This window comes from Lissotriton helveticus, chromosome 4_1 (assembly GCF_964261635.1).
Source record: "Lissotriton helveticus chromosome 4_1, aLisHel1.1, whole genome shotgun sequence".
NCBI lineage: Eukaryota > Metazoa > Chordata > Amphibia > Caudata > Salamandridae > Lissotriton > Lissotriton helveticus.
In genome coordinates, this window is record NC_136063.1 from 2,063,461,054 (window position 1) to 2,063,482,680 (window position 21,627).

Consider the following 21,627-nt stretch of genomic DNA (forward strand, 5'->3'; position numbering starts at 1 on the left):
TGATTCCTATGTTTACACACACATTCACTCATTTACCCATACAATCATTCATACATACAATCACTCATCTTTACAACACTATCATATGCACTCATACACCTATACAGACTCTCACACTCTGTCACTCATCCATGGAGTTACTCACACACCTAGTCAGTCCTGTAAAGAATCAATCACACTTCCATTTTCTAATCTATACAGTTAAACATAGAGCACCTTACATTTTGAAACATATACTAACACATAATTACTCTCTTATACAATCATTGATACAAGTACACATTGATCTGCACAGAGTCACACACCTCCCAGCCAGCCACACACACACTCAGTCTCCCATACAAATACTTGGGCAATCAATCAATAACCCATATAGTTACTCATATAGCTACTGATCAACACATGCAGCAGTTTACAGAACAACAGACATAATGATGCACAAATTAAGACAGTTTAGTCACTAACCCATGCACTCAGTGAGACACATTTAATCACTCACTCATACAGTCAGTCATGCACCTACTAAATCCTTTGTTCAGACACTTCTACATCCACTCATTCTTCAATATGTAAGACATATTTTAACTTTACAGAAACATACAGTCACTGGATGTTGTCATCAGTGATGTCATCAGTGATGTCATTTGAGATGTCATCAGTGATGTCATCAGTGATGTCATTTGAGATGTCATCAGTGATGTCATCAGTGATGTCACTGACCATGTCATGAATGATGTAATATGTGACATCATCAGCAGTGGATTGCGGGTGCGCGATATATAGTTAGTGCAACTAACTATATATGGAATTTCAATGGTTTTGTGTGAGTAAAATAAGGTTTTTTAAATGCTAATTCCTAACTATATATGGTCTATAACCTATGGTTTTTTCAGTGAATTTTCAAGGTTTTGTAAATGCTAATTCCTAACTATATATGGTCTATAACCTATGGTTTTTTCAGTGAATATATATATATATATCCAGACACTTATATCGTCCAGACACTTATACATCCACTCATTCTTCAATATGTAAGACATATTTTAACTTTACAGAATTATACAGTCACTGGATGTAGTCATCAGTGATGTCATTTGAGATGTCATCAGTGATGTCATCAGTGATGTCACTGACCATGTCATGAATGATGTAATATGTGACATCATCAGCAGTGGATTGCGGGTGCGCGATATATAGTTAGTGCAACTAACAATATATGGAATTTCATTGGTTTTATGTCAATAAAATGTCCAGCTAACTATATATGGTCTCTAACCTATGGTTTTTGCAGTGAATTTTCAAGGTTTTGTAAATGCTAATTCCTAACTATATATGGTCTATAACCTATGGTTTTTTCTGTGAATTTTCAAGGTTTTGTAAATGCTAATTCCTAACTATATATGGTCTATAACCTATGGTTTTTTTCAGTGAATTTCAATGGTTTTTTAATAGCAAATATCATAAGCTGTCGAAGTACGTGGTAAGTAAAAACATTTTCGTGTTTATGCACACTGATCTGCTTTGAATGCTGCCCCCCACCCCTCATTTCTATTAGGAGTACTCTCTCTTTGCAGATAGTGAAGGGTAGTTAACGCAGCCCTTTGCCCCCTTTGTAATCCGTCGTGCCTGCTTCTCTCTCCATTTGATTGATTGTTCTCTTTCGTTCATTCTCTATTTACAAACAAGCACAGAGTCAAAATACTCTGTTTAGTCTTTGCAGATAGCGAAAAACCGTGTAAAAAAACAAAAGGAATCGAGCAAAATCAGTAGGCCACTAATGGGATCTCTTTTTGACCTCGCTAAAATAGAAACATTAGGAACAACCTGTTGAAAATAGCAATGCGTATGTACATAAGCGGCGTTCATTTGTGTTCACAGTACCCCTTGTTGATTGTTTGAATCGAGCATTGAATTGTTCGAAGTTGGTTCTCTTAAGGATCTTCTCTGCCTGCAAACGAGGAAGAATAGGAATATTCTCTCTCCCTTTGCAGATAGTGAAGGGTAGGTAACGCAAGCCTTTAACACGTCGTACCTATTTCATTCCTCATTGATTGATTGATTGTCCGAACATTGACTGTTTGGGAATTAGTTCTTTTTGGAGGTATTCCCTGTTTGCAAATAAACGTAGGAAAATCTTTGCAAGTAGTGAAAGGGTACGTAATGCGGACCTTTCTCCCCCGTTGTAATCTGTCATGCCTATCTACTCCCCACTGATTGATGCACCTGTTTCACCCGGACCATTTACTAGACATACGTCATCTGGCCCGACCAGAGAGCACCCCTAGTGAAAAGGACATATGCAATAATAACGAAGTGATCACTGTATCCTGTTAACAGAAACTTTAGCATGAAACAACCTGGAAAGAAAAGAATAGGAAATCGAAAATCAGTAGGCCACTGATGAACATGAACTTTTATTAAACAACGAACAAAGAAACGATAACATAACGTAATGATAAAACCTATTAATGTCCTAGAAACAAGAAAACGTTAAAATATGCCAGTGGTGAGAGACCAGAAAAACAGTAAGAGAAACCAAATCACCCCTCGCTGTCCCACCGCCTGCCACGCCAAAAAAATCGATAGACTAGGGAAAATGCAAGTCAGTAGAACATCCGCCCCCACTCTGGAAACTTCCAAGGTGGGGCAGGGTTCCGGCTACGCCCAGCCGGGAGCAGCCCATATAAGGCAGGTCCTGCTGCCACGCCTCGGCCAGGAGATCCTAACGTAGGGTGTAGCCGGAGGAGAGGCCGAGACCAGCGGGACCCGGCCAGGGGATTGCCTTTACAACGCTGAACAGTTGCAGGGGGGGGAATGTCTCCTCGACCCTCCCCTCTCTCTCCCAGTCCTGCCGCGGTGGCCCTTGAGAGTTGCAGGTAGTCCCGCCACATGCTCTTCCGGTCCGGCCACCAACGGTCGGGGGGCCGAGGCCGACGGGATCCGGCTGCAGCCGATAAACCAAGAAACCCGTTCATGGGGCCAGAGCCAGGGGCGTCCGGCCGACATCTACCGGAAGCCCGGCCCGAAGACGGACGGGACACTTCTTCTTTCTTGTATAATTGCTGCAACAACCCTGGGGGGGGATGTCTTGCACATGCCTCCGACCCCCCCCCCCTCGTCCTCATCGCCTGGTCCGGCCATAACAAATCTCAAGCGAGACGCCGTGGGGTGCACTGGGAGGGAGAGACGGTGCGAACAGGCCTCTCCCGCCTCCCCAGTGGAGGCTTCCCAGCTGCACCCTCAGCGCTCCAGGTGCCCGGAAAAGAGTTCTTCCACTGTGGCCATGCTGCAACGTCTCGCCCGGCAGGGTGGAGCCCGTCCGCTCATTTGACCCCGCGATCGCCAGTAGCTACCGAACTCTCAAAATGGCGGTCGACCTGGCAAGAGCGGGCCCAGCATAAAGAAATGGCCCGGTCACTGGTTGACTCCACCACCGTAGTCCTCCACGACCTTGAAGATTCTAGAGGAGCCGCGGGAGTCTCCGACCCCCGATGGGGAATGACTGCCATGATCACCCGTGGAGTGACGAAACTGTATCCGCGGGACGTCGGCGCCAGCCTCACTTTGAATTACTAGAATCCTGCAGACCTCACTTCCGGTGAAAGCACAGTGTGACCCGGTAGGAAAAATTGTTGCACCCCCTCCCCTTTTTGACTGATAGTTCAAACCACCGATCCTTTCCTTTGCCCTTTTAACGGAACTTTGGACTGCCTCCCCCTCTTTTACATTTTCTAGAGAAAACAAAACATTAACCACTACATTAGCATAGCAGTTGACACCAGAACTGTTTTCAAATTGAAAACCAACAACATCTTCAACAGAATCCTTTTTGTTTCTGCTGTGACCCTGCTACAGCACAGGCATTGTCCCCAGCAGTAATTCTGCAATGCCGGTAAGAATAGCTGTGGTGCCTACTGGACTCACTCACCCCCGCGGCGCCCCACGCCGTTATTTGCTGGGCGGCAACTTGCTAGACATCACTTTCGTGCCATCTAGATTTCAGCGCGTTCTGCTGCCTTGGAACTATTCGCACAACAGACCGCTACTGACAAGAATATTTCATTATTGGTGCTGTCAATTTCAATAAATCTATTGGATAATTCAAAAGAAATTGCCACGGTCTCTTCGTTGTTTAAATGTTTTTACTGTTTTTGTTTTGTTGTATATATTTATATGTTATTAAAGTTTTATATTCCTACTACTTTGTTGGAGTGCTATATATTTTTAATGTGACACATAATTGTAAAAACTTTGATGTACAAAGAGTCATTCCTGGAATCTTCCGCTTCAGGCTCGGTCCCCTCCCCAATCACAATACAGGATAGTTTTCAGATAGTAGGAACACGTGTGGTGTGACGGATCTCATCGGGTGTGGGCCTTGATCTACTATAACTCCTTTGAAGAGGGGTGATTCTTTACAGCTGGGGCCATAAACTACATCTGCAGGGCTAGCTGATAGCCTGGACAATCGGACACAGAGGAAGAGGAGTGTCAGAGGGTGCGGTAGTGAATAGGGCGAAAGGGAGGTGTCGGGCGGGCACAGTGTGATTCTCAGGGAAGAGCAGCGCAGATGGGGGGAGGTTTATTGCCCATGCATAAGACAGAGAGCGGGGGTGACCAGTGCCTGGGGAAGATGCTTGCGAGGGTGAGGAGCCATGCTACGAATCAACAGCGTGCAGAGAGTGGGTCTGGTCAAGGCATCTAAAATGGCTGCCGTGCACGACAAAAGTGTGGCATTTCAAAAAAGGCAAGATGGCGCAGACAATGTTTTTCAACACTTCCTCTTTTCCTTCGAATCGAACGTTAACAGACGTTGGGGCATATTACCAAAGTTAAGCGATATTTATCGCTAACGATGCTTACCAACGAATTTTTTACTGCTAAGCATCGTCAGAAATTATCGAAGATAAACCTTGCTATTATCAAGGTTTATCACAAATGCGATAATAAACGGCCGCAATGCATGAATATCGCTAAAAACTCAGCGATATTCATACATTACCGAGCTAATGCTCTTAGCCATGTTATCCACCTCCCATTGGATAACATGGCTAAGAACTGCTCAGGGCAGGTGTTACTTTTTGGAGATATTCGCGCTTAGTGCGAATATCTCCAAAAGTTGGTAATAGGAGATAGATATCTTGCATGTTGTAATGCAAGTTATTGTGGTATATGGAACTCATACCATAATCTCTCAGGAAAGCAGAAACTGATCCTTTTGGGACCGCCTAAAAAGGCCTAGGGGGTGAGGAGTACTCTACTTTGCCCCCTTTTCACGTTCCGAACTATTTTATTTTACTCTCTTCTGTAATTACACAAAATAGCAGCGATAAGATGCATCGGAGACACACAGTGAGAGAAAGGAGGCCGGAGATGAAGAAGAGATGTCAAATACACATTGGAGATAATATAGTGGCAGAAGGGAAGTAAATATGAGTAAACTTACCATGTAACATAAAAATGTTGCACTCTATACTATAAGTCTCATTTTATACTACAATCACTTCGCTACAACCTCATAAATTAAAAATAAAAATGAATAATGTCTCAAACAATTTTTGATTTCTAAATATAAATTTATTCTTCAGAATTTTCTAAATTTGAAAGAACTAGTAACATGTCCTCATCAGCAATGTCCTCATGAAAAGTCTGCAATAATGATTCTTGTAACTCTATGGTCTCCAAACACTCGATAAATTCGCCATCAAGAGATTGATCAAAAAAATCATTCAAGTCATCTCCTCCTTCTGACAATATTTCATTATTGGTGCTGTCAATTTCAATCAATGTAGTGGAATCATTCAAGTCATCTCCTCGTGACAATATTTCATTATTGGTGCTCTCAATTTCAATCAATGTAGTGGAATCATTCAAGTCATCTCCTCCTTGTGACAATATTTCATTATTGGTGCTGTCCATTTCAATCAATCTAATGGAATCATACAAGTCATCTCCTCCTTGTGACAATATTTCATTATTGCTGCTCTCAATTTCAATCAACGTAGTGGAATCATTCAAGTCATCTCCTTGTGACAATATTTCATTCTTGGTGCTGTCCATTTCAATCAATCTAATGGAATCATACAAGTCATGTCCTCCTTGTGACAATATTTCATTATTGGTGCTCTCAATTTCAATCAATGTAGTGGACAATTCAAAAGAAATTGCCACGGTCTCTTCATTGTGAGCCATTTTATTTTGAAATTGCTTGCTGTAAATTGCAGAAAAAAATAATCACTTTCATTTATCGTTTTTAGTAATACATAATATAAAACTAACTTTATCAAGTATTTAGTATAACAGAAGGACTGCAAATAAATAACAGAAAACATTTTTCAAATTATCTTCAAGTGTACAACATAGTTCCCCTTACAAATTAACAACTCACCTTTTTAAAAGTAGGAAAAGTGTTAGTACTGTGTAAATCAAACACCAGAAATTCACCACCAAAAATTCCTCACAAATGTACCTCAGACAGTAGTATCACAAAATGGCTGTGGTTTCCTCTCATTTGACATATATACATAACCAATTAACTTTCATCACACACAAATACAAAACCAAAGTAACATTTTAATTGGTTCTAAATTTCAACACTTTCAAATGTGTTTTCCCCATGCAATTTTCCATAGGACATTTACATACGTCTACAGCCTGAATGGCTGAACGGAATTACACCAAACTTGGCAAAATGGTACATGAAACCTAAGAGGTCAGGAAGGATCTACTATGCCCCCTTATGGTCATTTCCCCCTTCGCTTTGGCCTCCTCTTGTCTCTCAATACTACCGAGAGACAAGATGGCGGCCGCTACGGACTGTTTGGAATGTTGACAGACGCCGGAGAACCAATCAGCTTCGCAAAGCTCCGTAACGCGAAAAGTACGCGAAGCGGAGCGCTGTTACAGATATATATCTTTTTTTGAACGTTAATTTCTCAAAATCCACTGGAGCACATATATTGAGACCTAGCAAAGGCACATCGGGCCACCAGTCCCTAATATTTTACCAAGTTTCGTGCAAATCCATTCAGCCGTTCGATTATTATTATTATTTATTTTTTTTGCCCCGCGGGGCCCTTTTAAAACCTCCACATCAAACCTAGGGGGTCAGCGAGGATCTACTATTCCCCCTTATGGTCATTTGCCCCTTCGCTTTCGCCTCCTCTTGTCTCTCGATCCTACCGAGAGACAAGATGGCGGCCGCTACGGACTGTTTGGAATGTTGACAGACGCCGGAGAACCAATCAGCTTCGCTTCACAAAGCTCCGTTGCGCGAAAAGTACGCGAAGCGGAGCGCTGTTACAGATATATATCTTTTTTTGAACGTTAATTTCTCAAAATCCACTGGAGCACATATATTGAGACCTAGCAAAGGCACATCGGGCTACCAGTCCCTAATATTTTACCAAGTTTTGTGCAAATCCATTCAGCCGTTCGATTATTATTATTATTTTTTTTTTTTGCCCCGCGGGGCCCTTTTAAAACCTCCACATCAAACCTAGGGGGTCAGCGAGGATCTACTATTCCCCATTATGGTCATTTGCCCCTTCGCTTTCGCCTCCTCTTGTCTCTCGATCCTACCGAGAGACAAGATGGCGGCCGCTACGGACTGTTTGGAATGTTGACAGATGCCGGAGAACCAATCAGCTTCGCTTCACAAAGCTCCGTTGCGCGAAAAGTACGCGTCCTGGGACGCTGCCCGGTCCGCTGTTACAGATATATATCTTTTTTTAAACGTTAATTTCTCAAAATCCACTGGAGCACATATATTGAGACCTACAAAAGGCACATCAGGCTACCAGTCCCTACAATTTTGCCAAGTTTCGTGCAAATCCATTCAGCCGTTCGGGCTAAAAGTGAGGCCAACCGCCCTATGGAAAACTCAATGTTAAAAACACGTTTTGGGACCCCCCTTTTTTCTCGACCCCCCCTGGACGAAACCCCCCCCAATTTTCAGGGGCTGCTCAGAAACAAAATGTGCCATTTTCCTGAACATTTCAGCCAATTCCGTCCACAAACGCCAAAGTTATTAGACATAGAATTTTCAAAAATCCCATAGAGAAAAAATCCTAACTATATATACCTACTGGCGACCGCCAGTAGGTAATATATATACAGATTGTGACATGTATGTTTTTATGTCTTTTTATACTACGTTTTTAATATTGTTTGCATAGTAAAACAGAGACAAATATTACTTGTGTCATGAGGAAGGTGGTTTTTAATAATCAAACACCATCGAAACGCATCAACGCCTTTGTTTAAGCATATGGTTATATCCAAGGAACGTGTTTGTGCCCAACATAGGAACTTGGTGATGGACATTGAACGTATTTACGAAATGGATTCCATGTGGAATAACCAAATTATGATGTTGTGATTGTGTTCACACTTTTACCTTTGTGTCTCTCCTGTAAAATATATGCGGTATTTTGTTTTTAAATTTTATGACTGTAACTTTGGTCAATGTGCAAGATTTTTTTAGTTATAGAAAGATAGGAAAAAAGTTGTTAATAAATATATTTTATGTCATAAATTCTGGTTCTTTATCATAGTGTTTATTAAAATTGTTGGATAGGGTCCATTATTATTCGGTGTGGTTGTATTACGCTTTCACTGTATGATCGGATGTTGTGATGTGCATAAGATTGTAGGTAGCTTAAGAAAACCTTCGGGTGGTCGTATAAGGCAAACAGATCAAGTGGTGAACTTCTACTTGCCACCCAGATTAGGGCCAGATGCACAAAAAAGTCAGTTTGCGAATTCCAAATTGCGAATTTTTGCAATTCCGCAATTAGGAAATCATAAACATTCATGTACAAATGTGTCTTAAACACATTTTGCAATTCCCAGTGGGTCGCAAACAGACCTACCTCATTAATATTCATGGAGTATTATTATTATTATTATTAGGAGCTTATAAAGCGCACTTATACCCAAGGGTGTCCTGGCGCTACACTCTGACTCAGTGGAGACAAAGGGGCCTATTACCTAAATAGCCATGTCTTCAGCCCATTTCTAAAAGAGAGGAGCTCCGAGGCAATCCTAAGATGCGTTGGCAGGCTGTTCCAAGCTTTTACTGCACAGTAGTAGACCCTGTTGCCTCCCCATCTGGCCTTTTTTATTCTGGGCACTGCTACTAGACTGCCTTCTGAGGAGCGCACTGGTCTCCCCGGAACATACCATTCAAAGCACCTGCTCAGGAACTCTGGGCCACTGCCCCACAATGCTTTGAGACCTTGCAAAGAGCCTTAAATTGTGCTTGTCTTGCTACTGGTAGCCAGTGCAGTTGCCAGAGTCCCTCTCGTACAGAGGCAAACCTTGGAATGCCTGTTAGCAGTCTCGCTGCTGCGTTTTGTACCAGCTGTAATCTGTGCAAGTGTGTTTTTTCTCAGATTCGAGTACAGACTATTTAGGTAGTCCAAGCGCGACAGAATGAGGGCTGAGACTGCTGTCATGAATCCATCGGCTGGAAGAAAAAAATTAATGTTCTCAGTATCTTAAGGATATAGAAGCAGGTCGATACCATTCCACTAGCCTGGTCCCCAAAATCCAGTTTCTGATCCATGATCACCCCCAAATGTTTTGCTATACCTGCGGGGGCTGGTAGCTTTCCCATGGCTTCAGGCCACATATCGTGAGTCCAAGTAGGCCTAACATTGCGACCCATTGGGAATGGCCTGCACTCACAGGGATAGTGGCCTGCTGGGATCATACAGAAAAACGGGATGCAGTACAAAAATATAAATTAAAAGATACCTTTTCATTTTTTAAGACTAGGCATTGGTACATGGGACCGCTGCCTGCTCTTAAAAAATGTTGGCACCCACATTCACAAAAAAGAAGGGGTCCCTTTATGACCCTTTTCCGTTTGGGAATCGGTTACCACCAACTACCACCAACTTCAAGTTGGTGGTAGTTGGTGGTAATTGCAAATGTTATGCGACTGTATTCCCGGTTGCAAAACAGTCCTACATACCAGTGCGACTTGCTGTTAGGAATGGACGTCCTTAACATACCCCTTCCTAATACTGACTCGCACACCCTATTTTGCGAGTTTATAATAGGTTACTGATGCACAAAATAGGGTTGGTACATGCCAAAAACCATTTTACCGGTCGCAAATGGCCCGATGCTTTGTACATCTGGCCCTTAGTTCTGTAAAGCAGATTTACCATGTTGTCCAGGTCAGTGCATGAGAAACTCATCCATTCCATGTTCTTCATTTCACTTCTGGTATTTGCAGTGCTATTTTCTCATTAGGAATTGAGGTCTAACAGTAGCAAATCCTGAGTCTAAGTTGCATTGTACTGACGGGGTGATAAATTTGCATGCAAATTTTATGTTATACTGGGGTAAATCTTCGCTAGTACTGTACAAATACACGGTAAGCCCCATGGAATGGAGCATTACCATTAGGATTCAGATTTACCAGTCATAAAACCACATGGAATTCCCATTTTTGTTGGGTTTAACTATATACATGGGAAACAACCTTTACAACGCAACTTTTACAGCGCACTACCATTACAACGAAACTTTTACAATGCAACATCCGTTACAACTCATGCCATTACAACGCAACCATTACAACGCATGACACTACAACACACACCACTACAACGCATGTCTTTACAACACAGTCATTACAACGCATACCATTACAACGCATAACATTACCATCCAACACTTACCCTACTGCTTCACCCCCTGGAGTTAGAATAGTAATTTTTACCCCTACACTATCCAACACTTACCCTACTGTTGCACCCCCTGCAGTTACAATAGTAAATTTTACCCCTACACTATCCAATACTTACCAAAACATGCAATGTAATGTTATGCGTTGTAATGGTATACGTTGTAAAGGTACAATGCGTTGTAATGGAATGTGTTGTAAATGTAGTTTTTTAATTTGCGTTGTAATGGAATGCGTTGTACTGGATGTTGCGTTGTAAAAAATGCGTTGTAAAGGTATGCGTTGTAAAAGTGTGCGTTGTAGTGACATCCATCCATATACATTTACCACCTCCTTTGAGCATGTGATAAATATATACTTCTGCCTATGGGTGGTGTGTGTTTGGAGTAGGGAAGGAGAAGCGACTGGAAAGATAAGATCTGGCTAGGATAGGGCACTGTATGCCCATCTATGCCAGATACAAAAACCGAAAATAAGACTTAGCTGCTGCTGCAACCAAAATGTCATGTGTTTTATCTCAGATATGGTGTTCCAACACCTGAGAAAAAATGTGCAGGAACACCAGTCTCCTCTGAATTCAATATGCTTATTGTGCTCGAACTTACTCATAATCAGGGCCCAGAAGGCAAAGAAAAGACCCGGACTGGATGAGCTACTAACTAAGACAATGACTTCAGTAACTTGAGAACTCTGTATTAGGACACTATATTTTGATGTATGGACTTTTTTGGTTGCAAATCATTGTAATCAGGTGTGTCATTCTAAAAGGTTTGCTAGAATAAACCCAAGATGATAAAACTACAAGTCCCAGAACACATTAGCTTGTAAAAGAAAAAGACCTAGAAGGCAAACATGCGGGATATGTTTGCCTCCTACCGTAACAGGTGAGGACGATGTAGGTAGACACACCAGGGGCTGAAGAGTGACACGTTGCCAGGAAGCCCCTGCCTCATCCGATACCGAAGAGGCAGGCCAAAAAAAAGATTATAAGTCTTGGGTTAAAGGAAGCCGAGGACTCTTTTCCCCAAAAAACAATTTGGGTTGAAGATTTGTAAGTAAGTAACTTGTGAGTCCAGAAAAAGACCAAGAAAGATCAAAAGTAAGGGTGGGCTGATAGGACTTTAATCTAAGTCTATTCCACAGTGTCCTCTGATCATCTGTGGGCTGGCTCAATGCATGTTCAGTCTATTTTGTTTCTTTTGAGGACCTAGCAGACTCAGCTTCACTCCAGACCTTCAAGTTGTTTAGTGTTTCTGATGTTTAGGACATGTCAACTATACACAATATCACACGTAGTTGGTCAACATGTTTCAGCTTCAAATGCCCCAAAATGTGGTCTGAGCCTTCATCAGAACCTTATCTAAGTTAAGCAGATCCCTTCCAGCTTCACCTCACCCGGCAACGGCTCGGAGGATGAGGCCCCGCTCTCTCCGTCGGTACCTCTCGGCGTGGTCCTTCGGCTCAGGACCACGCCGAGAGGTACCGACGGAGAGAGCGGGGCCTCATCCTCCGAGCCGTTGCCGGGTGAGGTGAAGCTGGATTCCCACAAATAGTTGGGGACGGTATCCTTCACTTATCACAGAACTCGTAAGGATACGGTAGGGTGGTCCAGTGACCACATTCGCCAAATTTTGTTGTAGTGTCATATTTCACTCTTTATGTCACTCAAATCTAGAGTGTATCTTTGCAGTAGCATACATCATTGGCCCTGAAGAATGCCGGTGTACTTTCACCTTATGGCAGAAACATGTTGGCCCCTTTTCACCTTTAAGCAAAGATTACAGTGATTTTTTCACACTGTTCTTTCACCCTTTTTAATGTGACGTCCAGGTGAATACGAATAAAAAATGTTTTTGCCTTGACCGTCATTTTAACTTCACTCACTATATTCACACTGCACTGCATTATACCAGCACCGCTAATGGCGAGGACACTTTCATCAACTTTGAACCCTAAATCGTGTGGTATCTAGCCAATACATCTGGGCATGGAGACACCGGTTTGGTTCCTGATGTCCTAAATGACGATGCTCCGCCATGAGGGTGGGCTGATAGGACTTTAATCTAAGTCTATTCCACAGTGTCCTCTGATCATCTGTGGGCTGGCTCAATGCATGTTCAGTCTATTTTGTTTCTTTTGAGGACCTAGCAGACTCAGCTTCACTCCAGACCTTCAAGTTGTTTAGTGTTTCTTATAGTCTAAATGGGGGTTTAAACTTGAATGGTCTTTAAATGTATTCCCTTTTGACCCTCCTCTGAAAGTTGTTTTTTTATGTCCTAAACATCACCACTTTATTTTTAACCTTACCCCGTTATACTCCACCCATATTAAAGCTGCTTTTCTGGATACAGGAGGTCATTTTAGACACCAGCAGAGGGATCCCACCAGTACTTTCCCTTGATGACACCACCCAAGGATACACCACAGTGGTGATTAGTTACACCACCAAATGGCAGAGATTGGTTGAGGGTTTCGGTCAACCCTGAGAAGACCTAGACCCCAAGAGACCAGTGGCGATCACTCCCCTTTGATTAAGGACGTTATAAGTGTGGAAGTGGAAGTAGAGTGAACCCTACAATAACTTCTACCTCCCCCCTGATTCATATGGATATGTGGCAACCCTAGTGCACCCACCAAAAGAAAAAACAAGACCGCTGGCCTTTTCCATCTACACACCCAGGAACTGGAACAACATCCCGGCATCCATCAAGACCACCCCAACGCGACTCCAGTTTAGGAAACAGTTGAAGACACCTCTTTAAAGAACATTACATCCTCAAGCTTACCGCAGTCACAGATCATTTTCTGTCCACATAATCACATCACCCAGACTAACCCCCTGGAATGTTTTACTGTGTCATAGTCTTTCTCGAAGGCAATTCTAGTTCGTGGGCCCCTATCTACAACATTCCCGTCTTTTTTCACCCTTTCCCTTGCTTGGCCCTTTCTCTGACTCGCCCACCTGTCCCTCTCCTCGCACATATTTAAGCACCTTACCCCCAGGTCACACCCACCGTCCCTGCCCTGTCCTCCTGCACCATGAATGCAGCGAGCGAATGGCCACCTCCGCCCGCGCCCTCCCCTCGCCTCTCCCACGCGCCGGCCCCTCCCTCCCTGCCCCCAGCAGCACAGGCACTGCAGCTCACAGAGGGCCGGCCAGCTGCAGCTCGGAGCCGCTATCTATCCACGTGAGGCTGGTGTGCTCCTATTGATTGCGCCCTCGCTATTGACAAATGCAGCGCTTGTGCTTCTTTGCAGGCAGGGGCAGCACTTCCACGGCGGCGCGGAGGGATGCGGCTTTAATTCCACGTCACATCAAGTTTGATCAATAGCCCCTCCGCTTGCCCATTCCGGGGAGCCTTCCTCGTGGATTTGATCTCTTTTTCTCCCGTTCCAGCAGCATCTTCGAAGGGGGGACGGCGGCCGGGATTCCTGCAGTAGTGCCCAGGAGTGCGCGCGCTCTGCCATCCACCCTCTTAGCCAATGGACTCTGCCAGGCTGCTCTGAAGAGGACACGGGAACGGGGACCTCCGGGCTGCGCTCGAGCCGATGCTCCTGCCTCGCCAGTTTCGTTTTAGGAACTGAATTATACGACCTAGCAAAATGTGGCAAAATCTGATTCAGACTGCCTCCCTGGTCATGGTGGGACTGTGGGGCGAATCTTTTGGCGGATTTCCCAACACCATCAACATAGGTAAGCCAACGCAGCTGTGTATTTTTGCACTGGGTTCATAAATTAACTTGGAATTATCTTGCGGCTCTGTGGTTCAGTGCATGGGGGGTATGTGCCTCTGAAAAGCCACTTTGTGCGAAGCAGACGAGCCCCAGACTACTGTGCAATGGGGGTCTGAGAGGAAACACTGCAGCTTTTTTTTATTATGGGAAATACTGCATAGCTCCGCGGCGCGTGGGTCCCGTGGTCCATTAGTGGTTGCGCACGAGAGCCCTTTTTTTTTCTTCTTCGAATTGTTTTCATTGTTTTCCGATCCAATTAATATCCGCCCATTCCGCATAATGCTGGAAAGTTGTCACACTTTGACACAATAAAGCCCGCAGGGCTGTTGTCTGTCCTTTCAAGTGCGATGGGGACCTATGTGTGCGTTATGAAGGCTGCAAGATAACGAAATGTGGTCATGGCGCGGGGGTTGTGTGTGCCGGTGTCTGTGCGCGCGGTGTGTGTCTGCGCACACGCAGGATGAGCATAGCAAAGTCCCTTTCTATTCAAAGACGTGCAGAATTAGAAAGAATGTTTCCCTTCCACCGGGCGCTTCATGAAAGTACATCAGCTGCCCCCTTCGGCTCCCTTTGCCATGAATCCACGGTAAATGGCACCTGCATACCCGACTGTTTCTGCTGCAATCTCACACTTTAGGCGGGTGCGAACGATAAATCAGCCGGGCGCGAGACAGTGCAGATGTGCCTGGAAAGTCAAGAGAGACACTGGTGCAGGTTTCATTAAGACCAAGTCTGGAGCGCAGCGATGCCAGGCGAGTGCCAGGGGCGGCTCCTGCAGAGGGTGCTAGATTGGCAATGAAAGGAGCCCTGGGGGTCCCATTGCCACTTTCCTCTTGCAATGCAAGGCTGGGGCGTGCCTTTCAATGGGACAGCAGGAGCAGTGGCCCAGGGTCCGCGGACCCAAGGGTCCCATCGCACCTCAGCTGTGGCTGACTTTACCCTTCCATCCAGGCACCAGGGCAGCTCGAGTTCTGTGGTTGCAGTGGGGCCCAGGGCGCTTTTTCTACACAACTGCATAAGGTGGGATGCTTGTAGTCCTGGGATGCTGCCTCCAGTGGCATACTCTCCCTGGGGCTCAGGAGTTGGTTCTATGCCTGCTCAGTTTTACAGACCATGTTCCCTCTGGACCTCTAACCAGCCCCTTTCCACCATGTCCCCCCTTTCTGTCTCCATAGGTGGACTTTTCATGAGAAACACAATCCAGGAGCACAGCGCCTTTTTATTTGCTGTCCAGCTGTATAACACAAACCAAAACATCACAGAGAAGCCCTTCCAGCTGTTCCATCACGTAGACCACCTGGACTCCTCCAACAGCTTTTCCGTCACCAATGCCTGTAAGTAGAGGTTCTCACCTGCAAAGGCGGCGTGTTGTAAAGCGAGCTGGCTGTACCCCATGGGTACCATGCGCGCCAACGCGTGGGTTGGTGCAGCTAAGCCAGCGACAGCTGTATTCTCTGTATTAGAGTGTTTCACACCCACACACCTGCATACACCCCTACACCACGTGGGCCACCCATATGCGAAAAGTATGTATTCTGGTGACACGACAGAGCCGAAGTTTGAGTGGTTTGCTGATGTTACATTACCTACTTCTGCATGTCTGGAGTTAGTAATGTGCTACAGGTTAAAGTAAGGTTCAAGAGTTTTGGGTTTTCATTCGGCCTTGACAAATATAGAAGAGAGGGTTGATTGGAACAGGATCCTGAGGTTGGAAGAGTGAAGGAATTTACTTCTGCAAGTGCAGCAGTTATATGCTGAGTTGTGGCAATCCCTGACTCCGCCAGCCTTACGCTATCATGCACTTGATGAAAGCTCTCCATTAAAGATTATGGACTGCACCCAGGTCCGCCTTTTCCACTGTTGTTCTCCAAGTCAAGGTTTATACCGCTCACTTTCACAGTAAATAATCCTTACATCCAGGGCGCGACCTCAAGCGGTGGTGGACAAAAGAGGCCCTAACCTTAGTGCAGGTTGCACAGTCAGGGCTCCTTACCGTATGTCAATGCCTGTCTGCCGCCATGGTGCCTTTTCATTATGGTAACAAATAGGCTGTCAGTGTGCTTGCAATGAATGGGTTAATCTCTGCTCTCCCACAGGCCCGTGCAGGGACTCTGGCACAAAGACAGTAATGGGCTTGCTTGAAGGATGGGTGCAATAAGGGCTGCGATGCACAGCTTTAAATGAACAGATTTGTGTAATATATCCTCGGCCACAGCAGTATTCACTTCCACATCTGCACAGGATTTTCTCTGAAAGCACAAATCGGCTTGCTTGTGTTTTTTTCTTTCTTCTTGTGCTGAATATCCGTTTAGTTGAAGATCTCTGACAAGGATAGTACACACGATTTGTACATATGTGAAATAGTTAAACGTGAATTTCTGTTCATGATTTGTGTCTGATATTGTATTTTATATCGAGATAAATCCAGCTTCCGGGTACAGTATTCTTGTTTGCCGCTGACTTGTCTGCATGAGCTGTTGCCCTGATTTAAACCGTACTGTTATGCTGAGTTCAAGTTAAGATGTTCCCTAAATCGCACATTTTCACAACCCAACACATAAACAAACAGCCCACAGGATTGCCTCGTCGCCACAATTCATTTTTCTAATCCCTCCCTGCGCGAAGACTTCCATGGCAAACATCTGACTATTAATCCGCAATCATCTTAATCCCTTCAAGAGGCTGTATCTCAAACATAGCTTCCCAAATTTCAATTATGTGGATTAAAGCTGAATACATTTTACATCTGGCCTGATTAATTATCCATGGGTTGTCTGATTGTCTGTGCTTCTCAACAGACATTATTAAAAACCTTTGCCTCGTAAAGCATATCCACCAGATGCCTACAAAAACCCCCTCGTGCTTCATTCCTATGTATCTGTAGACATGAGTGTCCTTCCTTCCTATATATCTGTAGAAATTATTGTCTATATCTGTTTCCATTCATGGCCATGTCCCTTGAGCATGAAATACAATCCAAGGGAGAAAGGTCCTATGTGAAACACAATGGCAAAATGTAAGACCTCTATTCTAACTACACAGCAGATACGCCTTGAAGCGCAATGAACAAGAACATGCATAGGCAAATAATAGAATAATGATGACGAATAAGTGACCTTGTCGCTATGCCAACAAACAGACACGCAGTCGCGAAATAGAGAAATAATATGTATAGTCCCGCCCAGTAAGTCACTGAGGGCTGCATCGCTCCTCCAAATAAGTGGAAGAATGTCATTCTCTATCAGTTGTGAGCGCACTGATGGGAGCCGCAGAATTCCAGCGCATGCCAGTTTCTGAGACTGGAGAGACACTTCTGCCTGTAACAGATCCAATGTGTGGAGCTAGCAGTTCTGAGTGCGGTGGTTCAAGGGCACTTTGGGCTTTAGTTAGCCGAATACTGTAGGAACGCGCTAAGTGGTGGCGCGATGTGTGCCAGACAAGGGGAGAAGTACAACGGGGGATGGCTTAGGAAGTGTGACCACAGCTCCGTTTTCAGAAGCGGTCACTATGAAGGGCACGCGTGACACAGGGTTGTGATGACCTCATCAGCCAGTGAGGTCATTTTATGACCTTCTGTAGAAAAAGGAAGAGTTCCTAGAAGAACTTCTCTGAAGATGTAGGTTGAGGCAAAAAGTCATGCTGATATCGTAAGCTTTAATATTTAGCTACCTATTAGTGAGATTTATATAATGCCCACAAGACAAAAGAGCTGCTTCTCAGCACTAATTTAGGAGGGACAAGGAATAAAGGCCATATAAGTAGGACCTTGAGATCAAGAACCACTTCAGGTAATACCAGGGGGGAGGGGTTTTAATGGAAGAGGGCTATTGATCGACTAAAAGGGAAAAATCATTGAAGTATAGATTTGTATAGGTTTCCAAAAATGTATTTAAGCTTGGATAGCATATCGACTGCATGCTAACTTATTGAGCTTACATCACCATAACACAGGGAATCCCTTCACTGATTCCCCATCACACGACTCTCTTAGGCTTCTTATCTTTCTCCTGTGTTTTATATTGAAAGTTCTTTTGCAAAGGTCTTCTTCACTTCCAGCTGGAAAGTCTTCTGGAGCTTCAATAATTTCCAACCTCCCTGATGTCAATCATTATATTTTCAGCCTAATCAGATAGTTATCTTCTTTTTCAGAACATGGGTTCCCCTCTCTTCATAGGGCACATCACTCCTCCCACCTTAAGATTCCAATTCCATTCCCCTTATTTCCAGTTCAACACTTTGAGATTAGGCATTCTACAGATCTAGGTTTCTACTCCTGCGCCTACTTCGAAATGTAATTTAGTGAAAAATACTGTCAGACGCAACAAAGTTGTGTTCTATAATGTTTTGCAAGAATAAGGATGTAAGAGCTATTTCTTCTACCACTATCTAAAATCAAAGTCCCCCCTACAACATATTTCTTTTTATTACTATAAGTACACTCTACCATTACCTCTATTAGTTGAGTTTCCTATAGGTTTCCCACACCCTAGTACAATAGCTTTTGAGCAGAGACCAAGGCACGACACCTTCATACGACCACCTCACCCCTCATGTCATGCTTCCCTGGTGATAGATATTACACATTATGCAGAGATCTACTTTCTGGGCCCATATCATATTAGCAGGATCTTGTGTCATTAAGTATTTATTTTAGAGTTTTGTATAGCGCGAACATGACCCTAAGGTATCAGAGCGCTTTACACTAACCCATACACCTGCCTCCGTACCATTAATGCACATTGATAAATCACTCTAGTGGCATCTATATCAACACATATTCGTATTGATTTGTTACATTAGATGTATGCATTCCTATCTCAAGTTTTGAGTATGGTAGACGCTCATTGCTAAAATCAGGATTATAAATTGTACTGGAACACCACACTCATGACTGCGTTTTCCCATGTGCACTTCAATCTAGCTCGGTAAAGTGCCCCAGAATTAAGGGAAACGTGTGAAGAAACAGCAGTTCACATGGTTGTTCCCAATTTCTCAGGGGTTAAATTTGAATAATGCATTTTTCTGAATTGCTTATTTTTTCAAATGGTTAGGGTGAAAGGGTCATTAACTGCCCATACCTGTATCAGTTGTTATTGTCTTCTGACTGTGTTTTAAGATTATGAAATATGGCTAGTTTGTAAGGGTCTGCCTCCCAGTGAGAAGGCGATAATGATTGGATTCCACTCGGTCATCTTAAGAATTTAAAGGGCTGTTCAGACAAGGGCAGGTCCTGTAACTCCATTGCAGCCAGGCGTAGCCCATTGTCGGTTACATCAGGCTGGCTGGGGGCGGGTTTACTGGGTATGTACCTGACCAAGCTAATTGCCCGTTACTTAATCTTATCTCCTCTGCTTGACGGACTGGAATTGCAGCTCCATACAAACTGTCCTCGTTTCATTCTTGCCTTTTACCTCTCCGCCACTCTGACTCTTTCCTCTGTAGCACCAGTTGGACAGCATGGTTTGTGATGATTTGCCTATCCGATAACCATCATATTGAAACGTCACTGACAAAAATGCCAAGGTCAAGTGCCTCAATGACAACAAGCACTGGCAAAGCCAATGACAGAGGTCCCCTCTATCTGACCTCCAGAATAAAATACTATGCTCCTTCTAGGAATCTTAGATCGGTCCATCAAAAGCTGCTGCAAGCACCCAGATTCAAACAAGTTCGTTGGGGTGGCAGGTGTTTCTTGGTAAGAGTGACCAAACTCTGGAACAGCCTACCCATTACGATCAAAAACAGTCCGAACCTCATCATGTTCAGGAAATCTTTAAAAACCTGGCTCTTTAAAACAGACATCTAATGCACCTGCATCTGCTCTGACGTCGATTTTTTGTGTCAGCACCAAGACGCCTCCGGGCATTCGTTGCACTTTATAAGTTTTAAAATCAAATCAAATCAATCAAATAGGTGTGGCATTTCGTGCCAGCCTTGGCGTTTTGTTAGTACGTGTTTTGCTTTGTCATAGTTTTTGCACATGTTTATTTTCGGGGCAGCTGCTGGGCCCTCATCGATACAAAGTAAAACAAACTGTCTAAAAGTAAAATCTTTTATTCTGAAAAGCCCACATTGCCATTATAGTCCCATGCACTGAAGGGAACTTCACTGTTTGTGGATATGCTCCTTGTGGAAGAGCAGACTGCTGTCATTCACTGTGAAGTTAGTCAATTGCTGCTGGACTCCTGCCCCTTGGTGTATTCGTGGTGTTTGGCAGAAAAAAGTGAATAACACAACATTAGGATGAAGAGGGCTGAATGAAATCCCCTATTACTCTATTATACATATACTTTTAGTCAATTCGAAAGGACTTGGCTGACGCCAGACCTAATATAATGAACCAAATTGTAGTTAATGACGAAAATGAAACTTTCATACTATATTGTGGAGGACACACAGAAAGGACTTTTTCCGTTTTATATTGTAAAAAGAAAGATGACTTATCGAATGGGCAGTGCAATGCGAATCCTATTTCTGTCGCAAGAAAGAGATAGAAAAGGAACATTTTGTGCGGTGCCCACTTTTGCAGAAGTCCCCATGCATTCACCCACAGATGATCAGTCAGTGATCCACAAGTCCTCTATCTATCACTGAAACAAAAAACGCGATAGACGTGCAAAGTCCCGCACCAGGGTCACACAGTGTGCAGGCTGGTGATGCCGGATGAGCTGTGGTGTCAAGTATACTGAAAATGGTGTGACTTACCAAAAGCAGAGTGAAGAGGAGTGACTGGGCAGCATGCAGGGCACAGGGACCACGTCCCCTGTGGAAATGTAACAAGAAAAGGCAACAAAAACTCATTTGAATGGGCGTTTCCAAACATTTTTTTCATTATGCTAAATTTGCCCTTGACATTTTTGTCATTTACTTATTGATCGTTCTCACAGGGATCCAGCCATGTGAACAGATTGGCCCCAGCAAAACACTGGTGAACTAGACATTTCCCCCACATGCATCAACCTATTTAGGAAGTGCAAACGGTGCGAATCGGTAAATTCGGCCGTTTGCACTTCCTAAATACGTTTTTGGGATGCATGAAACAATTCGCTATTTTTTGCATTTCTTAAAAATGCAAATGCAATTAAGGATTTGCATATGTGCGATTCCTTAAATGCAATGCATCAATTTGTAAAAAATAGCGAATTTTGAATTTGGAAGTGCAAATTAACACGAGGTTGACCCTCGTGTTAATT

At 43.9% G+C, this 21,627-nt stretch overlaps 1 protein-coding gene across 3 annotated transcripts in view; it reads left to right on the plus strand.

Annotated features, from left to right (window-relative positions):
• Window positions 1–13,915: 13,915 nt before the first annotated feature.
• GRIA3 (glutamate ionotropic receptor AMPA type subunit 3) overlaps window positions 13,916–21,627 on the plus strand; it is a 1,208,798-nt gene continuing 1,201,086 nt past the window's right edge. The window contains exons 1-2 of one of the 3 annotated variants that reach the window (XR_013610694.1): window positions 13,916–14,393; window positions 15,610–15,768. Coding sequence is in view for 2 of the 3 variants with exons in the window: in XM_078688743.1 (XP_078544869.1) it covers window positions 14,303–14,393; window positions 15,610–15,768 (250 nt within the window). In the remaining variant the exon portion in view is untranslated. The remainder of the gene's footprint in view (window positions 14,394–15,609; window positions 15,769–21,627) is intronic. The other 2 variants (XM_078688743.1, XM_078688742.1) reach the window with 2 other exon arrangements.